Genomic DNA, 19,224 nt, shown 5'->3' with positions numbered 1-19,224 from the left:
CACAGATGTAGGTGTTTAACAGAGTGAAGAGCATGTTGACCACAGCACCAGCGTTAGCGTTCTATGATACTACAAGACCACAGTGGTCAGCGTTGACGCAAGTAGTTATGGTCTAAGTGCTGCCCTGTTTCAGCAGCAAGAAGAAGGACTACTTCCGATTGCTTTCTGTTCAAGGACTTTAACTGAGACTGAACGCCGCTACTCACAAATTCGAGATGGAATGCCTAGCTGGAGTGTGGGCATGTGAACAGTTCTCGCGTTACTTGCAAGATATGGACAAATTTGAGCTCCAGACTGATCATAAGCCACTTGTACCATTGATTAACACATACGATGTTGACAAAGCTTCCTTAAGGTGCCAACGGTTACTGATACGTTTGATGAGATTTAATGTCAAAGCAGTGCATGTACCAGGCAAACAGCTCATGGTGGCAGACACTCTTTCTAGAAATCCTCTGACTCATTACTCATTGAGTCTGACACGGAGCATGACCTGACAGTGTTTGTACAGGCAGTACTGTCCACTAAACCGGTGAGTGGAGATGGGTTAAATGCCGTAAGGAAAGCCACGCTCCAAGATACAGATCTCCAGTTGGTTTGCAAGTACATCCGCCAAGGATGGCCCAGTCAGACATCTCAGTTGACAAGTGTGCTGCACAGGTTTTATGCTGCTGGGGCTCACCTTTCGGAAATTGTTGGACTTTTGCTGTATGAGGATATAATTGTGATTCATGGTTCACAGAGACCGGAAGTGTTTCGTCTGCTTCACACAGGTCATCAGGGCCTCATGAAGTACAGGGAGAGGGCTAATATGTCTGTATGGTGGCCTAGAATAGCCAAAGACATCACAAAAACAGTAGAGACATGCGAGTTCTGTCAAGTCTATAAGTCGACACAAAAGAGAGAACCCCTGATGGTTACAACCCTTCCTGGTGGGCCATGGCAAAAGATCGCTGTTTACATCTGTGAACTAGATGGTAAGAAATCTCTAATAGTGTTAGATTATTATTCTCATGATATTGAGATTGCACCTCTACAAACTATTACAAGCCAGCAGGTGATTAAGCATCTGAAAACTATGTTCGTTCGGTGGGGGATCCCATACAAACTTATAACTGACAATGCTACTCAGTTTACATCTGCTGAGTTTGTGGAGTTTAAAACGACATACGATTTCACTCACACTACCTCCAGCCCTCTCTACCTACAGGCTAATGGTGCAGCTGAGAGGAATGTTGCTATTGCAAAAAGAGTGTTGAGGCAGCCAGATCCACAGCTAGCTTTAATGAGCTATCGTGCTACACCCATCAATGCCACGGGACTGAGCCCAGCTCAACTGATAATCAGACGTCAGATCAGAAAGACATTTCATATACTACCAAAGAAAGTTTATTGTGCAAACAAATTAAGGCACAATCTCTTGCCGAAACAGAGACACATTTAGAGTGTCCCGGATATTCCATGTTGCTAAAAGGGAACTTGTTATATATTTACTAAAGGGGGGCTTCATCACTTTAAAGAGGGGAGATGTGGTGATATGTAAACAGGTTATTGAGATTGGCTGTTCTGTGTCGGGGTCCAGGGTTGCTGAGGCAACAGGGGCAGAGCCAGCACGAGCAAGCTCATACAGAAGGCAGAAAGATCGCTAATGAGTGCATGCTTTAATAAAGTTATATTCTGAGTTCTAAAGCGATGGTCTACTCTGTTTAACATGACACCCTGTCTGCTTAACAAATTTTAGAAAAACGTTTTGTTGAAATTATTAATATATACGAATAAAAATAGTCAATTTACAGCGTTTAAATCTGTGTCTTGTCAATATGACCAAAATGACTTTTATGATCAATTATGTAAGAAACTCTGAAAACTGGACTGACAGTTTCAATTTACTATAACTTCTATGTTAAGCAGCTTTGACACAATTTACATTGTAAAAGCACTAGATAAATAACAATGAATGCATTGAATCTGCTTAAATTTGTACACGTTAATGGACCAAACAAAATATGATCTGATTTATTTTACATTTAATGTGCATCAAAATTACAGTGTGTGTAGCCAATGTTTCCAGTGTCTTTTCACTTTTCAGCTTTTAATGAGACATTTTAAGACTTAATGAAAACTAATGTTTTATTTATTTATTTCAGACCTAATTGAAGAGAATGAGGGGAGTAAAGAGGAGGAACATCATGTCAAAATTGAGGAAAAAATTCATTTACAGACTGATGGTATTTTGAAAAGGAGAGACAGGAATCATTTCACATGCACTCAGTGTGGAAAGAGTTTCAGCTGCTCATCACACCTTAATAATCACATGAGGATCCACACTGGAGAGAAACCATTCACATGCACTCAGTGTGGGAAGAGTTTCAGCCAATCATCGTCTCTTAATCAACACATGAGGATCCACAAGGGAGAGAAACCATTCACTTGCACCCGGTGTGGGAAGAGTTTCAGCCGCTCATCACACCTTAATCACCACATGAGGATCCACACTGGAGAGAAACCATTTATGTGCACTCAGTGTGGGAAGAGTTTCAGCCTATCATCATCCCTTAATCTACACATGAGGATCCACACTGGAGAGAAACCATTCACTTGCACCCGGTGTGGGAAGAGTTTCAGCCAATTATCACACCTTAATCACCACATAAGGATCCATACTGGAGAGAAACCATTCACATGCACTCAGTGTGGGAAGAGTTTCAGCCAATCATCATCCCTTAATCTACACATGAGGATCCACACTGGAGAGAAACCATTCACATGCACTCAGTGTGGGAAGAGTTTCAGCCACTCATCATCCCTTAATCTACACATGAGGATCCACACTGGAGAGAAACCATTCACTTGCACTCAGTGTGGGAAGAGTTATAGTCAATCATCACACCTTAATCAACACATGAGGATCCACACTGGAGAGAAACCATTCACATGCACTCTGTGTGGGAAGAGTTTTAACTGCTCATCACACCTTAGTCAACACATGAGGATCCACACTGGAGAGAAACCATTCACATGCACTCTGTGTGGGAAGAGTTTTAACTGCTCATCACACCTTAGTCAACACATGAGGATCCACACTGGAGAGAAACCATTCACATGCACTCTGTGTGGGAAGAGTTTTAACTGCTCATCACACCTTAATCAACACTTGAGGATCCACACTGGAGAGAAACCATTGACTTGCACCTAAGCCGCGGTCACACTGGACTTCTCTCCTCATAGACGTCCATTCATACGCATGCGAAACGCAGGTTCGAGTGTCAAGTTTCGCAGTTCACTGCATTGCAAATTCAAGCTTGATGAACTCTGACCTGTGAAATCACATCACTTGACTGTGTGAGACCAGTCGTAGATCAAAACATGACCTCTCTGGACAGAAATTTAAAATATGGACCAATCGCTCACTTTTTTTAATGTCTAATAATCTTGTTTTATCCCACCCTTTTTCTAGGGCTGCTCGAATATGGGAAAAATCATAATCACGATCATTTTGGTCATAATTGTATTTCATGATTATTCAAAACGATTATCAGTTAAGTCAAAATTATTCGCCCTTGTGTGAATTTTTTTTGTATATAAATATTTCCCAAATTTAACAGGAATTTTTCACAGCATTTCCTACAATATATTTTCTTCTGGAGAAAGGCTTATTTGTTTTATTTCGGCTAGAATGAAAGCAGGTTTAAATATTTTGAAACCTATTTTAATAGCTTAGTATTATTAGCCCCCTGAAGCAATGTTTTTAATGTTTTTGATTGTCTGAGAAGAAACTACTGTTATACAATGACTTGCCTAATTACATTAATTAAGCCTTTGAATGTCACTTTAAGCTGAATACTAGTATCTTGAAAAATATCTAGTAAAATATAATGTGCTGTAATCATAGCAAAGATAAAAGAAATCAGTTATTAGAGATGAGTTATTATTAAATCTGTTATGTTTAAAAATGGGTTGAAAATAAATCTTTCCATTTAAACAGAACATGCGGGGAAAGGGTCGCTAATAATTCAGGAGGGCAAATAATTCTGACTTTAACTGTATATATGCACAGTTATTTTCCTCCCTGTAAAAAAGGAAAGGAAAATGAATACAATAGAATAAAAATATGAAACAAACGGTGCTTTAAGAATCTTAACTGTAAGAAAAATACTTTAGCTACAAAAGTCCTTCAGTCAAGAGCAGTGAGGGATTTTCTCCTTTTGTTGTTTGATTAATGATAAAACAGTCAGCAGCAGGAATATTGCGCTGTCACTTTAAGAACAGTGCGGCTCTGATATTGTTTCTCTTTCACATGTCTTTTGATTCTCAACTTGTTTGTTTATTACACAAATGAGGGTTATTATGAATAATCACTAAACACCGCACTCTAACACAAATGTGCATATATTTAACCTGCCGCTCGTCTCTGAGGCTAAGCGCGCGCACACACACACATAACAACATGCGCTCTTTTGCACTTTTAAAACATGAATAATTCAAATGTACATCTATGAATGATGCGCATCCCATGCTGCAAACGATACAGTACATGCTTTTAGTCATTTTCAAGTGGAACTGAGTTTTGCAGAGCAACGAACGTGTACAACTGGAAAGGGGCGGTATATAAAGCAATAATCGTTTATCTCGATTAATTGTTTTTCATAAGCCGAAACCGAAACCAGATTTTCAATTAATTGCACAGCCGTACAACAGAATTTCGCATGCTCATACTCTAGTGTGACCGCAGCTTCGGTGTGGGATGAGTTTCAGCAACTCCTCAGACCTTAATAAATGAAGACCCACACTGGAGAGAAACCATTCACATTCACTCAGTGTGGGAAGAGTTTCAACCGATCAGCACACCTTAAAGAACGCATGAAGATCCACACTTGTGTGAAATAGTATATGTGCTGGAGTGTGAGAAGACTTTGATTACAGCTCCAAAATTGAAACTGCACCAGACTTTTCACACTGGAGAGACCGTACAAGTGTTCACACTGTGACAAGAGGTTTTATCAGTTAACACATCTTAAAACACAAAAGAGGATTCTCAATGGAGAGAAACCGTACAGCTCTGATCAGTGTCTACAGAGTTTCGCTCATTCGGTGCAGCTTAAGAAACACGTGGACAAAAAGTTGCATACATGACACGAATACAGCAAAACATTCTCATGTGCACAGGATGTTTCATGTCTGAATAATGTTTGAAAAGGCTGAGTGAGGGTATACTGTTTTCCAACACTCCTACACTGCAGTAGGTGGGGTTGTAAATGTGTTGCGCTCCTCACGTTTACCGTAAACACAATGATGGCGGCTGAGAGAAGAACAGTTTCATAAACATCTGGCAAAGAGAACCTCTGTGGCTTAAAATCTCTTTGCAAGTGATTGTACAGGTGCGGATACATCTGTATTTTACTCTTCAGTGTATTCATGTAGCTAGTGTTGTTTTGGATGATGTTCTCTGTCTGGCTCCCTGAATGAGAAACAAATCATTGTGAAGACACCGCACATCAAAGAAGGTGGAGCTCCAGGACGGTTAGTTTGCAGTATACCAGGGCCTCAAGTTTAGAAAGCCTATTCAATTGTCATGTGTTACATCTTTTATTGGTAAAGTTTATTTAATTTTAGGTTCAAGATTCTTTCTAGTTTACCACATTTACTTTTTTGAGTAGAATACTTGATGAATATTTGATGATTTAGGCAGAGCGACGGGTATTAGGTTTTACAATATTAATACACTGTGATGATCACAAGACTCCAGATTGGAGTATGTGGTAAATCCTGATTGGATGCCTGCATTACTCATCAATGGGTGTATAAAAGTTGTTGTGCTAGCTACCCCAGGACACTGTGGCTACTCGGGAGTCCCCATGTCAAGACCCGCCATCTCATTGACTCTTTAACCTTATGCTTTTGTTTTGCATTACTTATGTCATGTAGTTAAAGTGTTGTTGTGATTATATCCTAAGCTCTTTATCTTCATTATTATCCCTAGACATTTGTTGGTTGCTTTGATTGATTGTTCTATGAGTGACATTTTAGAATAAATAATTTGCATTGAGGCTATTTTGTTGGTTCATCTCTCTTTTATGTTGCGACTCAAACGAGCGGGTCATAACACTTTGTAAAATGTGTCCGGTTGTATCCGAGATCTTGTCCTTTCAGTCATGATCATAGGTGAGTGTAGGAACCTAGACTGAGCGGTAAATTGAGAACATTGCCTTTCGCCTCAGCTCCTTCCACACAACAGACAATCACATCAACTGCATTACTGCTGCCTCTGCACTGATCCATCTTTTAATCTCACATTCCATTCCTCATGAAAAAGAAAAAATCGCAGATACTCTATTTAGGGTAAGAACTCAACGCCAAACTGGAGATGGCTACCTTTTTACAGTCAAGCTCCATGCTTTCTGACTTAGAGGTGCTGTTTCTTTCCCTGCCATGTCACACTCAGTAGCAAACTGTCCCACTGCATGCTGAAGATCCATGTCCTGTGAAGCCAAAATGACAAAATGAGAGACAGTCCTAGCCTGCACCTAAAATTCTTTCAGTAAAAATTATTATATTTTTGAGATCAGCCTTAAAAGAAACACATTTACAAAATAAAATGAATAAATAGATGGGTGGATAGGCATTGTAGTGGTGGAAGGGGAAGTAGGATGGCTTGTTCAACTATAAACTAAGATGAAGCTCTCTCAGGAGGGATAGACCAGTGCGCGAGATGTCTCAGACTAAGGCGTAATAATGAAATAAATGCACAGGAAGTCTCAACCCTTTTTTATCAACTGGCTATTGCAATGTACTCCTATGCAACCTCATGCAAATTATCAAACTGTTTTAAATATTGTAAATAAAAATTTACAGGGATATACTGAAGTAGAGAAGTAACTTTAGGAAGGATATTCATTTTGACTATGATAGTTTGTAGAGCTGTGAACCTACACTGGTCTCACGGTTCAGTTCGGTTACAATTATCATGCAATCGATAAGGTTCAATTCGATATCTCTGTGCATTGACGATGCTTTCCATACACAGTTTTATATTTTCTTCATAGCAGCAATTCTGTATTAAAATGTATGAATATATTTATATACTATTTGTAATACAATTTTGTCATTTAATACAAACAGTCAGATATATAAACTGTACCTTTAAACAACACGAGCATTTCTAGCAATTAATTTAAACAAATATAAATATCCTGCTCGCTTTCTGATCCTTGTCTAGTTCTCATACACCCCTTTGATTGTTCACACCCGCGATTGGCTCTTGTGCGCTGCGCTGCGCTCTTTACAGATGAGCAACACTGATAAGTGGCAGGCGGCAGCGGCGATCACCGCTGATCCATCATAAATACGGTGGAGAAAACTCTGCAGGCATGTGCTCATGTCTGAATCCAGAAGTATCACTGTAAAACAGCCGAGAGGAGAGAAAAAGTCACGCCAGCAGGTCAAATGGGCCACAGTGAGATAGAGAGAGAAAGAAATGGAGTATTTTATTATCTCAAACGCAGTGAAATAGGGGCTTCTGCTGTGTCAGTGAAAGACTGATCCAGCAAACACACACGCAGTGAAATTGCGCACCGTTTCTGAGTTTTAAGTAGTTGGAGCGTTGTAAATACTCGCGCTTGCCTCCCTCGCCATAGCACATATGAGATAAATGACGTCAGTACACAATAACTGGTTATGATTATTACTGAACTGTTACCGAATTGTCAGCGTCTGCATCGCGGTGCACCGAAGAAACAAGTAAATTTGACACCCTTAATAGTTTGTTATTTTGAGTACCTCAGAGCAGTGGTTCTCAATTCTGGTGCTTCACTCGCTTTTGTGAGTGGAAGTTGTCCTGGGTTACAGAGGTGACAGACTCTGCTGTGAGTCGATTTGCAGAAGTTTTTTTTGCAGATTCGGTGTAGCATGGAAAGTTCTTTGCGACCTGATTGCGTGATGGTGCAGTGTCCGAAAGCAAGGCAAGAGGAGGCAGGGAGCAGCAGCGAGTATGAGCGAGCTAATGCAAAAAGCCAAGTTTTACTGTTGCAGTAGATTTTTAAGTGATCTGGTTTGGTCCATGCCAATGGCATTCCAATGAGCAGTTGCCATGGAGGGCGGGCCCACGCCCCGTACCATTATGCTCAGGGTAAGTCATTAACAGACTGCTTGGTAATTTCATGTGGTCAAAAATATTGTAAGTTTGTTACTATCTTGCATCAAATGTTACAAGACAAATACTGTTTCTGATACTAGTTTTTCATTTACACCAATGTATTGCAAATATCACTAGCTTTTGTTTAGTACCAGACATCATACATTTCAGACACATACAGAAGGATTCATCTGCTATGAGGGTTAAAAACTATTGATTAACTTGGTTGCAATAAACACATGTAGTATTCAAAGAAAGCCACTGCCCCAGAGGGACAAATTTAGTGATCTCCTTTGGTCTGTGGAATGTTTTTGAAGTAGCACACAATTCTTAAATTCACAAATCCAATTTTTGTTTTGGAAAGTGATTTATAGCCTGCGCTCACTCCCAGATTAGAGTCTTCTGGAGGGGATGTAGGCCTTCAGCAGTAGGTGGAGGTAAGAGGGTGCAGTGCCAGTGATACGAACTTGATACAAGCCTCGAGCGGTAACCAATGCAGAGAGATAAAGAGAGGAGTTACATGGGCTCTCATTGAAGACCAGATGAGCTGCAGCGTTCTGGAGCATCTGTAGAGGATTAAGGGTGCAGGATGGGAGTCCAGCTAGAAGGGCACTGTCGGGGTCCAGCCTTGAAATGACAAGAATTTGCAGTAAAAGTTGTGCAGCATGATCTGTTAAGAAGAGATTTTTCTGATGTTGAAAAGTGCAGATCAGCAGGATGGAGTTGTGTTAGCAATGTCCTCTTTGAAGGACAACTGATCATCCAGAATCACCCTAAAATTTCTTACCGAACTACATGGGGTAATGGTGGATGATCCCAGCTGGATTGAGAAATTGTGTTGAATGTGTGGAGTTGCAGGGTAGGTGATGTAAGCAGATGAGTAAGCAGTTGGTGATGTTTTTTCCAAGCCGATATCCTTCAGGCAGTGTGATGTGAGTTAAAAATTTGGAAATAATTTAGTTGAAAACAGCCCTTTGAAGTGTTTTGGCAATAAATAGAAGGAGAGAGACTGGTCTGTATTTTTCATCCAATGAGGTGTTGAGTGATGTTTTTTTGAACAGTGAGGTTACCCAGGCCTGTGTAACCTTGCAGGCCCTACACCACCAAACCCGCTCTAAGCTTGGATCGAACTGGCGACGTTCCGCATGGCAGTTGCTCTAACAAAACTGCTAAAAAACCATGGCTCCTAGCATCTGTCACCAGAGCACCTTTAGAGGTCAGAGGAGTGAGGTTTACCTGCACAGCACTTCACTAGCTGGCCACCGTTACACTTAAAGATGTTATATAGGAGTATAATTGTTGTTGTTTTGAGGTTGTAAGCAGAATGGTCTCATACCTTATAACTAGCCAGCGTAGAATTTTCTTGCACTTTATTAGCACGAAAAAAAAAACTGCTGTTGTTGAGCTGATAGAGCAGCTGCTAATTATTTCACTTTTTGATCTCGTTCAGCACCAGTGTAAGAGCTGAAGGCCTGATGTTTTGTTTCATAATGTCTTTTAATATTATATTCCTTCATTACTGCAACTGATTCCTGGCAAATTAAACAGACACATATTCCGCTGACCTCTGTGAAGAAATATTCTTTGCCCCAACGTGACTGAAATTTCCTGCACTCACTGGTGATTTTTCTTTTTCTTGGTTGTGCCATGGCTCGCCAAAACATGATTATCAATTATGTTTCCTTCAGTTTGTTCAGTTCGTTTTACTTCATAACAGGAACTGCTGCCTAATTGAAGGCATTCCATAGCGACACCCGGTGGTTATTTATTGAAATATGTTCCTTTTTGTAAAGCGGGCCAGATTCTATTAATATTTATAAAAAGCCTCGCGGGCCACCACAAAACTGATTGCGGGCCGCAGATGGCCCGCGGGCCGTAGTTTGGACACCCCTGGTCTAATAATTCTAAAACTCAAAATCAGATCCTAAAGACAAAGTTGAAATTCCAATAAATTAAGTCCTAACGCCCAAAAGGATTTTAAAATCCTATAGGACAAAGTGAAAATCCAATAAAAAAATTCTGAATGTCCATTAGAATGTTACAATCCTATAGTAAAAAGTGGAAATCCTATAAGAAAAATTCTGAATGCCTATTAGAATTTTAGGAATCCTTTAAGATCCTGTAGGATCCTAAAGGATAAACTGAAATTCCAATAGGATTTTTTGACAAGGGGTCTGATTTTGTCTACATTTGTCTAGTTTTGTTTAGTTTTGTCTTGGTTTGTCTTGTCTAATTTTGTCAAAATTTGTTTTGTCTGATTTTGGCTACTTTAGTTTTGTTTTGTCTACTTTGTCTAGTTTTGTCTAATTGAGTCTACTTTTGTTTTGTCTGATTTTGTCTTCTTTTGTCTAGTTTTGTTTTGTCTACTTTTGTCTAGTTTTGTTTAGTTTTGTCTAGTTTTGTTTTGTCTGATTTAGTCTACTTTTGTCTAGTTTTGTTTTGTCTGATTTTGGGTATTTTGTCTAGTTTTCTTGTCTGATTTTGTCTAGTTTTGTTTTGTTTGATTTTGTCTACTTTTGTTTAGTTTTGTGTAGTTTTGTCTAGTTTTGTCTGATTTTGTCTACTTTTGTCTAGTTTGTTTTGTCTGATTTTGTCTACTTTTGTCTAGTTTTGTCTTGTTTGATTTTGTCCACTTTTGTCTACTTTTGTTTAGTTTTGTGTAGTTTTGACTAGTTTTGTCTGATTTTGTCTAGTTTTGTTTGGTTTTGTCTAGTTTTGTTTTGTCTGATTTTGTCTACTTTTGTTTTGTCTGATTTTGTCCAGTTTTGTTAGGTCTGATTTTGTCTACTTTTGTCTAGTTTTGTCTGATTTTGTGTATTTTGGCTAATTTTCTTGTCTGATTTTGTCTACTTTTGTCTACTTTGTTATGTTTGATTTTGTCTACTTTTGTTTAGTTTTGTCTAGTTTAGTTGTGTTTGATTTTGTCAACTTTTGTCTAGTTTTGTGTAGTTTTGTCTGATTTTGTCTACTTTTGTCTAGTTTGTCTAATTTTCTTTCGTCTGATTTTGTCTACATTTGTTTAGTTTTGTTTAGTTTTGTCTAGTTTTGTTTTGTCTAGTTTTGTTTTGTCTGATTTTGTCCAGTTTTATTTGGTCTGATTTTGTCTACTTTTGTCTAGTTTTGTTTTGTCTGATTTTGTCTACTTTTGTCTAGTTTGTTTTGTTTGATTTTGTCCACTTTTGTTTAGTTTTGTGTAGTTTTGACTAGTTTTGTCTGATTTTGTCTACTTTTGTTTGGTTTTGTCTAGTTTTGTTTTGTCTGATTTTGTCTACTTTTGTTTTGTCTGATTTTGTCCAGTTTTGTTAGGTCTGATTTTGTCTACTTTTGTCTAGTTTTGTCTGATTTTGTGTATTTTGGCTAATTTTCTTGTCTGATTTTGTCTACTTTTGTCTACTTTGTTATGTTTGATTTTGTCTACTTTTGTTTAGTTTTGTGTAGTTTTGTCTGATTTTGTCTACTTTTGTCTAGTTTGTCTAATTTTCTTTCGTCTGATTTTGTCTACATTTGTTTAGTTTGTTTAGTTTTGTCTAGTTTTGTTTTGTCTGATTTGTCTAGTTTTGTTTTGTCTGATTTTGTCCAGTTTTATTTGGTCTGATTTTGTCTACTTTTGTCTAGTTTTGTTTTGTTTTGTTTTGTCTACTTTTGTCTAGTTTTGTTTTGTCTGATTTTGTCTACTTTTGTCTAGTTTTGTTTTGTTTGATTTTGTCCACTTTTGTCTACTTTTGTTTAGTTTTGTGTAGTTTTGACTAGTTTTGTCTGATTTTGTCTACTTTTGTTTGGTTTTGTCTAGTTTTGTTTTGTCTGATTTTGTCTACTTTTGTTTTGTCTGATTTTGTCCAGTTTTGTTAGGTCTGATTTTGTCTACTTTTGTCTAGTTTTGTCTGATTTTGTGTATTTTGGCTAATTTTCTTGTCTGATTTTGTCTACTTTTGTCTACTTTGTTATGTTTGATTTTGTCTACTTTTGTTTAGTTTTGTGTAGTTTTGTCTGATTTTGTCTACTTTTGTCTAGTTTGTCTAATTTTCTTTCGTCTGATTTTGTCTACATTTGTTTAGTTTTGTTTAGTTTTGTTTTGTCTGATTTTGTCTAGTTTTGTTTTGTCTGATTTTGTCCAGTTTTATTTGGTCTGATTTTGTCTACTTTTGTCTAGTTTTGTTTTGTTTTGTCTACATTTGTCTAGTTTTGTATAGAATTGTCTAGTGTTGTTTTGTCGGGTTTTGTCTGATTTAGTCTACTTTTGTTTTGTCTGATTTTGTCTTCTTTTGTCTAGTTTTGTTTCGTCTACTTTTGTCTAGTTTTGTTTAGTTTGTCTAGTTTTGTCTAGTTTTGTTTTGTCTGATTTTGTCTACTTTTGTTTTGTCTGATTTTGTCTACTTTTGTTTAGTTTGTCTAGTTTTGTTTAGTTTGTCTAATTTTGTTTAGTTTTGTCTAGTTTTGTTTTGTCTACTTTTGTCCAGTTTTTTGTCTACTTTTGTCTAGTTTGTCTACTTTTGTTTAGTTTATCTAGTTTTGTTTACTTTTGTCTAGTTTAGTTTTGTCTGATTTTGTCTACTTTTGTCTAGTATTGTTTTGTCTGATTTTGTCTGATTTTTGTCTAGTTTTGTTTTGTCTGATTTTGTGTATTTTTGTCATTTTCTTGTCTGATTTTGTCTATGATTTTGTCAAATTTTTTCTAGTTTTGTCTGATTTTGTGTATATTTGTCTACTTTTGTTTCGTTTGATTTTGTCTAGTTTTGATTTGTCTGATTTTGTCTATTTTTTTCTAGTTGTGTTTTGTCTGATTTTGTCTACTTTTGTTTTGTCTGATTTCGTGTACTTTTGTTTTGTCAAATTTTGTCTACTTTAGTCTATTTTTGTTTTGTCTGATATTGTCTAATTTTGTCTAGTTTTTGTTTTGTCTGATTTTGTGTATTTTTGTCTAGTTTTCTTGTCTGATTTTGTCTACTTTTGTCTACTTTTTGTTTGATTTTGTCTACTTTTGTTTAGTTTTGTCTAGTTTTGTTTTGTTTGGTTTTGTCCACTTTTGTCTACTTTTGTTTAGTTTTGTGTAGTTTTGTCTGATTTGGTCTACTTTTGTTTAGTTTTGTCTAGTTTTGTTTTGTCTGATTTTGTCTAATTTTGTCTAGTTTGTTTTGTCTGATTTTGTGTATTTTTGTCTAGTTTTCTTGTCTGATTTTGTCTACTTTGTTTTGTTTGATTTTGTCTACTTTTGTTTAGTTTTGTCTAGTTTTGTTTTGTTTGGTTTTGTCCACTTTTGTCTACTTTTGTTTAGTTTTGTGTAGTTTTGTCTGATTTGGTCTACTTTTGATTAGTTTTGTCTAGTTTTGTTTTGTCTGATTTTGTCTACTTTAGTTTTGTCTGATTTTGTCGAGTTTTGTTTGGTCTGATTTTGTCTAATTTTGTTTTTTCTGATTTTGTGTATTTTTGTCTAATTTTCTTGTCTGATTTTGTCTACTTTTGTCTACTTTGTTTTGTTTGATTTTGTCTACTTTTGTTTGATTTTGTCTAATTTTGTATAGTTTTTTCTAGTTTTGTTTTGTCTGATTTTGTCTATTTTTGTCTGATTTTGTGTATTTTTGTCTAGTTTTGTTTTGTTTGATTTTGTCTACTTTTGTTTAGTTTTGTCTAGTTTAGTTTTGTCTGATTTTGTCTACTTTTGACTAGTTTTGTTTTGTCTACTTTTGTTTTGTCTGATTTTGTCTACTTTTCTCTAGTTTTGTTTTGTCTGATTTTGTCTACTTTTCTCTAGTTTTGTTTAGTTTGTCTAGTTTTGTTCAGTTTTGTCTAGTTTTGATTTGTCTGATTTTGTATACATTTGTCTAGTTTTGTTTTGTCTGATTTTGTCTACTTTTGTCTAGTTTTTTTTGTCTGATTTTATCTACTTTTGTCTAGTTTTGTTTAGTTTGTCTAGATTTGTTTAGTTTTGTCTACTTTTGTTTTGTCTGATTTTGTCTAACTTTTCTAATTTTGTTTAGTTTGTCTAGTTTTGTTAAGTTTTGTCTAGTTTTGATTTGTCTGATGTGGTTTACTTTTGTCAGGTTTTGTGTTGTCAGATTTTTTTCTACTTTTGTCTAGTTTAGTTTTGTCTGATTTTGTCTAACTTTTTCTAGTTTTGTTTTCTCAGATTTTGTCTACTTTTGTCTAGTTTGTTTTGTCTGATTTCTTCTATTTTTGTTTTGTCTGATTTTGTCTACTTTTTTCTAGTTTTGTTTAGTTTGTCTAGTTTTGATTTGTCTGATTTTGTCTACTTTTTTCTAGTTTTGTTTTGTCTGATTTTGTCTACTTTCGTCTAGTTTTGTTTAGTTTGTCTAGTTTTGTTCAGTTTTGTCTAGTTTTGATTTGTGTGATTTTATTCACTTTTTTCTAGTGTTGTTTTGTCTGATTTTTTCTACTTTTGTCTAGTTTTGTCTGATTTCGTCAACTTTTGTCTAGTTTTGTTTTGTCTGATTTTGTCTACTTTTGTTTTGTTTGATTTTGTCTACATTTGACTACTTTTGTTTAGTTTTGTCTAGTTTTGTTTTGTCTGATTTTGTCTACTTTTGTTTTGTCTGATTTTGTCTATTTTTGTCTGATTTTGTGTATTTTGTCTAGTTTTGTTTGATTTTGTCTAGTTTTTTCCTCTTTTGTTTTGTTTTGTCTACATTTGTCTAGTTTTGTACAGATTTGTCTAGTTTTGTTTTGTCTGATTTTGTCTACTTTTGTCTAGTTTTGTTTGATTTAGTCTACTTTTGTTTTGTATGATTTTGTTTACTTTTGTCTAGTTTTGTTTTGTCTACTTTTGTCTAGTTTTGTTTAGTTTGTCTAGTTTTGTTTAGTTTTGTCTAGTTTGTTTAGTCTGATTTTGTCTACTTTTGTCTAGTATTGTTTTGTCTGATTTTGTCTGATTTTGTCTAGTTTTGTTTTGTCTGATTTTGTGTATTTTTGTCTAGTTTTCTTGTGTGATTTTGTCTACTTTGTTTTGTTTGATTTTGTCAATTTTTTTCTAGTTTTGTCTGGTTTTGTGTATTTGTCTAATTTTCTTGTCTGATTTTGTACACTTTTGTTTTGTTTGATTTTGTCTACTTTTGTCTAGTTTTGTTTTGTCTGATTTCGTGTACTTTTGTCTAGTTTTCTTGTCTGATTTTGACTACTTTTGTTTAGTTTTGTCTAGATTTGTTTTGTTTGATTTTGTCCACTTTTGTCTACGTTTGTTTAGTTTTGTGTAGTTTTGTCTGATTTGGTCTACTTTTGTTTAGTTTCGTCAAGTTTTGTTTTGTCTGATTTTGTCTACTTTTTATTTTGTCTGATTTTGTCTACTTTTGTCTACTTTGTTTTGTTTAATTTTGTCTACTTTTGTTTAGTTTAGTCTAGTTTAGCTTTGTTTGATTTTGTCCACTTTTGTCTAGTTTTGTGTAGTTTTGTCTAGTTTTGTCTGATTTTGTCTACATTTGTTTAGTTTTGTCTAGTTTTGTTTTGTCTGATTTTGTCTAGTTTTGTTTTGTCTGATTTTGTCCAGTTTTATTTGGTCTGAGTTTGTCTACTTTTGTCTAGTTTTGTTTTGTTTGATTTTGTCTACTTTTTTCTACTTTTGTTTTGTTTTGTCTACATTTGTCTAGTTTTGTATAGAATTGTCTAGTTTTGTTTTGTCAGGTTTTGTCTGATTTAGTCTACTTTTGTTTTGTCTTCTTTTGTCTAGTTTTGTTTTGTCTAGTTTTGTCTAGTTTTGTTTAGTTTGTCTAGTTTTGTTTTGTCTACTTTTGTTTTGTTTGGTTTTGTCTACTTTTGTCTAGTTTTGTTTTGTGTGATTTCGTCTACTTTTGTTTTGTCTGATTTTGTCTACTTCTGTCTAGTTTTGTTTAGTTTGTCTAGTTTTGTTTAGTTTTGTCTAGTTTTGTTTTGTCTGATTTTGTCTACTTTTGTCTAGTATTGTTTTGTCTGATTTTTGTCTAGTTGTGTTTTGTCTGATTTTGTCTGATTTAGTTTACTCTTGTTTTGTCTGATTTTGTCTTCTTTTGTCTAGTTTTGTTTTGTCTGATTTTGTCTACTTTTGTCTAGTTTTGTTTTGTCAGATTTAGTCTAATTTTGTCTAGTTTTGTTTTGTCTGATTTTGGGTATTTTGTCTAGTTTTCTTGTCTGATTTTGTCTACTTTGTTTTGTTTGATTTTGTCTACTTTTGTTTAGTTTTGTTTTGTCTGATTTTGTCTAGTTTTTTTCTAGTTTTGTTTTGTTTGATTGTGTCCACTTTTGTCTACTTTTGTTTAGTTTTGTGTAGTTTTGTCTAGTTCTGTCTGATTTTATCTACTTTTGTCTAGTTTTGTCTAATTTAGTTTTGTCTGATTTTGCCTACTTTTGTTTTTTCTGATTTTGCCTACTTTTGTTTTGTCTGATTTTGTCTACTTTTGTTTGGTCTGATTTTGTCTACTTTTGTCTAGTTTTGTGTTGTTTGATTTTGTCCACTTTTGTCTACTTTTGTTTAGTTTTGTGTAGTTTTGTCTAGTTTTGTCTGATTTTGTCTACTTTTGTTTAGTTTTGTCTAGTTTTGTCTAATTTTGTCTACTTTCGTCTAGTTTTGTTTTGTTTGATTTTTTCCACTTTTGTCTACTTTTGTTTAGTTTTGTGTAGTTTTGTCTAGTTTTGTCTGATTTTGTCTACTTTTGTTTGGTTTTGTCTAGTTTTGTTTTGTCTGATTTTGTCTACTTTTGTTTTGTCTGATTTTGTCCAGTTTTGTTAGGTCTGATTTTGTCTACTTTTGTCTAGTTTTGTCTGATTTTGTGTATTTTGGCTAATTTTCTTGTCTGATTTTGTCTACTTTTGTCTACTTTGTTATGTTTGATTTTGTCTACTTTTGTTTAGTTTTGTCTAGTTTAGTTTTGTTTGATTTTGTCCACTTTTGTCTAGTTTTGTGTAGTTTTGTGTAGTTTTGTCTGATTTTGTCTACTTTTGTCTTGTTTGTCTAATTTTCTTTTGTCTGATTTTGTCTACATTTGTTTAGTTTTGTTTAGATTTGTCTAGTTTTGTTTTGTCTGATTTTGTCTAGTTTTGTTTTGTCTGATTTTGTCCAGTTTTATTTGGTCTGATTTTGTCTACTTTTGTCTAGTTTTGTTTTGTTTTGTTTTGTCTACATTTGTCTAGTTTTGCATAGAATTGTCTAGTGTTGTTTTGTCGGGTTTTGTCTGATTTAGTCTACTTTTGTTTTGTCTGATTTTGTCTTCTTTTGTCTAGTTTTGTTTCGTCTACTTTTGTCTAGTTTAGTTGTGTTTGATTTTGTCAACTTTTGTCTAGTTTTGTGTAGTTTTGTCTGATTTTGTCTACTTTTGTCTAGTTTGTCTAATTTGTTAGTTTGTCTAGTTTTGTTTAGTTTGTCTAGTTTGTTTAGTTTTGTCTAGTTTTGTTTTGTCTACTTTTGTCTAGTTTTGTTTTGTCTGATTTTGTCTACTTTTCTCTAGTTTTGTTTTGTCTGATTTTGTCTACTTTTCTCTAGTTTTGTTTAGTTTGTCTAGTTTTGTTCAGTTTTGTCTAGTTTTGATTTGTCTGATTTTGTATACATTTGTCTAGTTTTGTTTTGTCTACTTTTGTCTAGATTTTTTGTCAGATTTTATCTACTTTTGTCTAGTTTTGTTTAGTTTGTCTAGATTTGTTTAGTTTTGTCTACTTTTGTCTAGTTTTGTTTTTGTCTGATTTGGTCAACTTTGTTCTACATTTTTTAATTTTGTTTAGGTTTGTCTAGTTTTGTTAAGTTTGTTAGTTTTGATTGTCTGATGTGGTTTTACTTTTGTCAGGTTTGTGTTGTCAGATTTTTTTTCTACTTTTGTCTAGTTTAGTTTTGTCTGATTTTGTCTAACTTTTTCTTAGTTTTGTTTTCTCAGATTTTGTCTACTTTTTGTCTAGTTTGTTTTGTCTGATTTCTTCTATTTTTGTTTTGTCTGATTTTGTCTACTTTTTTTCTAGTTTTGTTTAGTTTGTCTAGTTTTGATTTGTCTGATTTTGTCTACTTTTTTCTAGTTTTGTTTTGTCTGATTTTGTCTACTTTTGTCTAGTTTTGTTTAGTTTGTCTAGTTTTGTTCAGTTTTGTCTAGTTTTGATTTGTCTGATTTTAATCACTTTTTTCTAGTTTTGTTTAGTCTGATTTTGTCTACTTTTGTCTAGTTTTGTTTTGTCTGATTTCGTCTACTTATGTTTTATCTGGTTTTGTCTACTTTTGTCTAGTTTTGTTTTGTCTGATTTTGTCTAATTTTGTTTTGTCTGATTTTGTCTACTTTTGTTTTTTCAGATTTTGTCTACTTTTGTCTGATTTTGTCTACTTTTGTCTAGTTTTGTTTTGTCTGATTTTGTCTAGTTGATTTTGTCTACTTTTGTTCAGTTTTGTCTAGTTTAGTATTGTCTGATTTTGTCTTCTTTTGTCTAGTTTTGTTGAGTTTTGTCTAGTTTTCTTTAGTTTTGTCTGGTTTAGTTTTGTCTGATTTTGTCTTTTGTCAGTTTTGCTTCGAGGGGGCATTTCCCTTTTGAAGGCTGCCATGGCAGCGTCCTCCTGCTAGTTCCCTCCTAGAAAAGAGATACAGAAAGGCCAGTTAGCTAACACCACACATCCCTCTGTTGAGGTCCATGCCAAAAAGGAACTGATTTACCAGGGGTGACCCGGGACTCTCTGTCCTCTTGCGCCCCTTCCTTGAGTGGCGTTCTCTGCCCGCTGCCTCCTCCTCCACCAAGGCCCTCTCGAAGAGTCTGCGGCGCTCACGTGCTTGGAGAGGGCCGAGGTGAAGTGCGTAGAACTTATCTGAGGTTGAAGTGTCATGGCACATGAATTGCGCCACCTTCCTGCGATCCTCGGAAGAATGTGAATTCTTTGCCTGCGTCAGAGACAGACAGACAGAGACTTTTTGGGGTCAAAGTCACTGGCAGCCATGGGGGTCACAGGGGGGGCACTGCATAGATACTCACGTGCGTCGCGATGGCAGTTTGGACGTCAGTGAAGGTGGGCTTGCCGGGAAGCCCCATGCTGGTCCACGCAGATTGAAAATATTTGTTCAGGGTTCGACAGGGACTGGGTCTGGAAGTAAAAAAAAAAATAGGAGGCCTGGCTTCCCCCAGGGAGGCTAGCCCGCAGCTTCAAGAAC

The 19,224-nt window shown here is 35.3% G+C and overlaps 1 protein-coding gene and 1 pseudogene across 1 annotated transcript; one reads left to right on the top strand and one right to left on the bottom strand.

Moving 5' to 3' along the window:
* LOC130222044 (zinc finger protein 721-like) overlaps positions 1-19,224 on the bottom strand; it is a 495,527-nt pseudogene that overhangs the window by 216,878 nt on the left and 259,425 nt on the right.
* Positions 2,153-6,096, top strand: LOC130222214 (gastrula zinc finger protein XlCGF8.2DB-like; the record flags this gene model as incomplete). The annotated part of the gene is made up of 1 exon (XM_056454849.1): positions 2,153-6,096. A coding segment is annotated over one exon (1,044 nt), but the record flags the coding sequence as incomplete, so codon positions are not given.

Source organism: Danio aesculapii, chromosome 4, assembly GCF_903798145.1.
Source record: "Danio aesculapii chromosome 4, fDanAes4.1, whole genome shotgun sequence".
NCBI lineage: Eukaryota > Metazoa > Chordata > Actinopteri > Cypriniformes > Danionidae > Danio > Danio aesculapii.
This window is presented reverse-complemented; position numbering and strand designations above follow the sequence as displayed.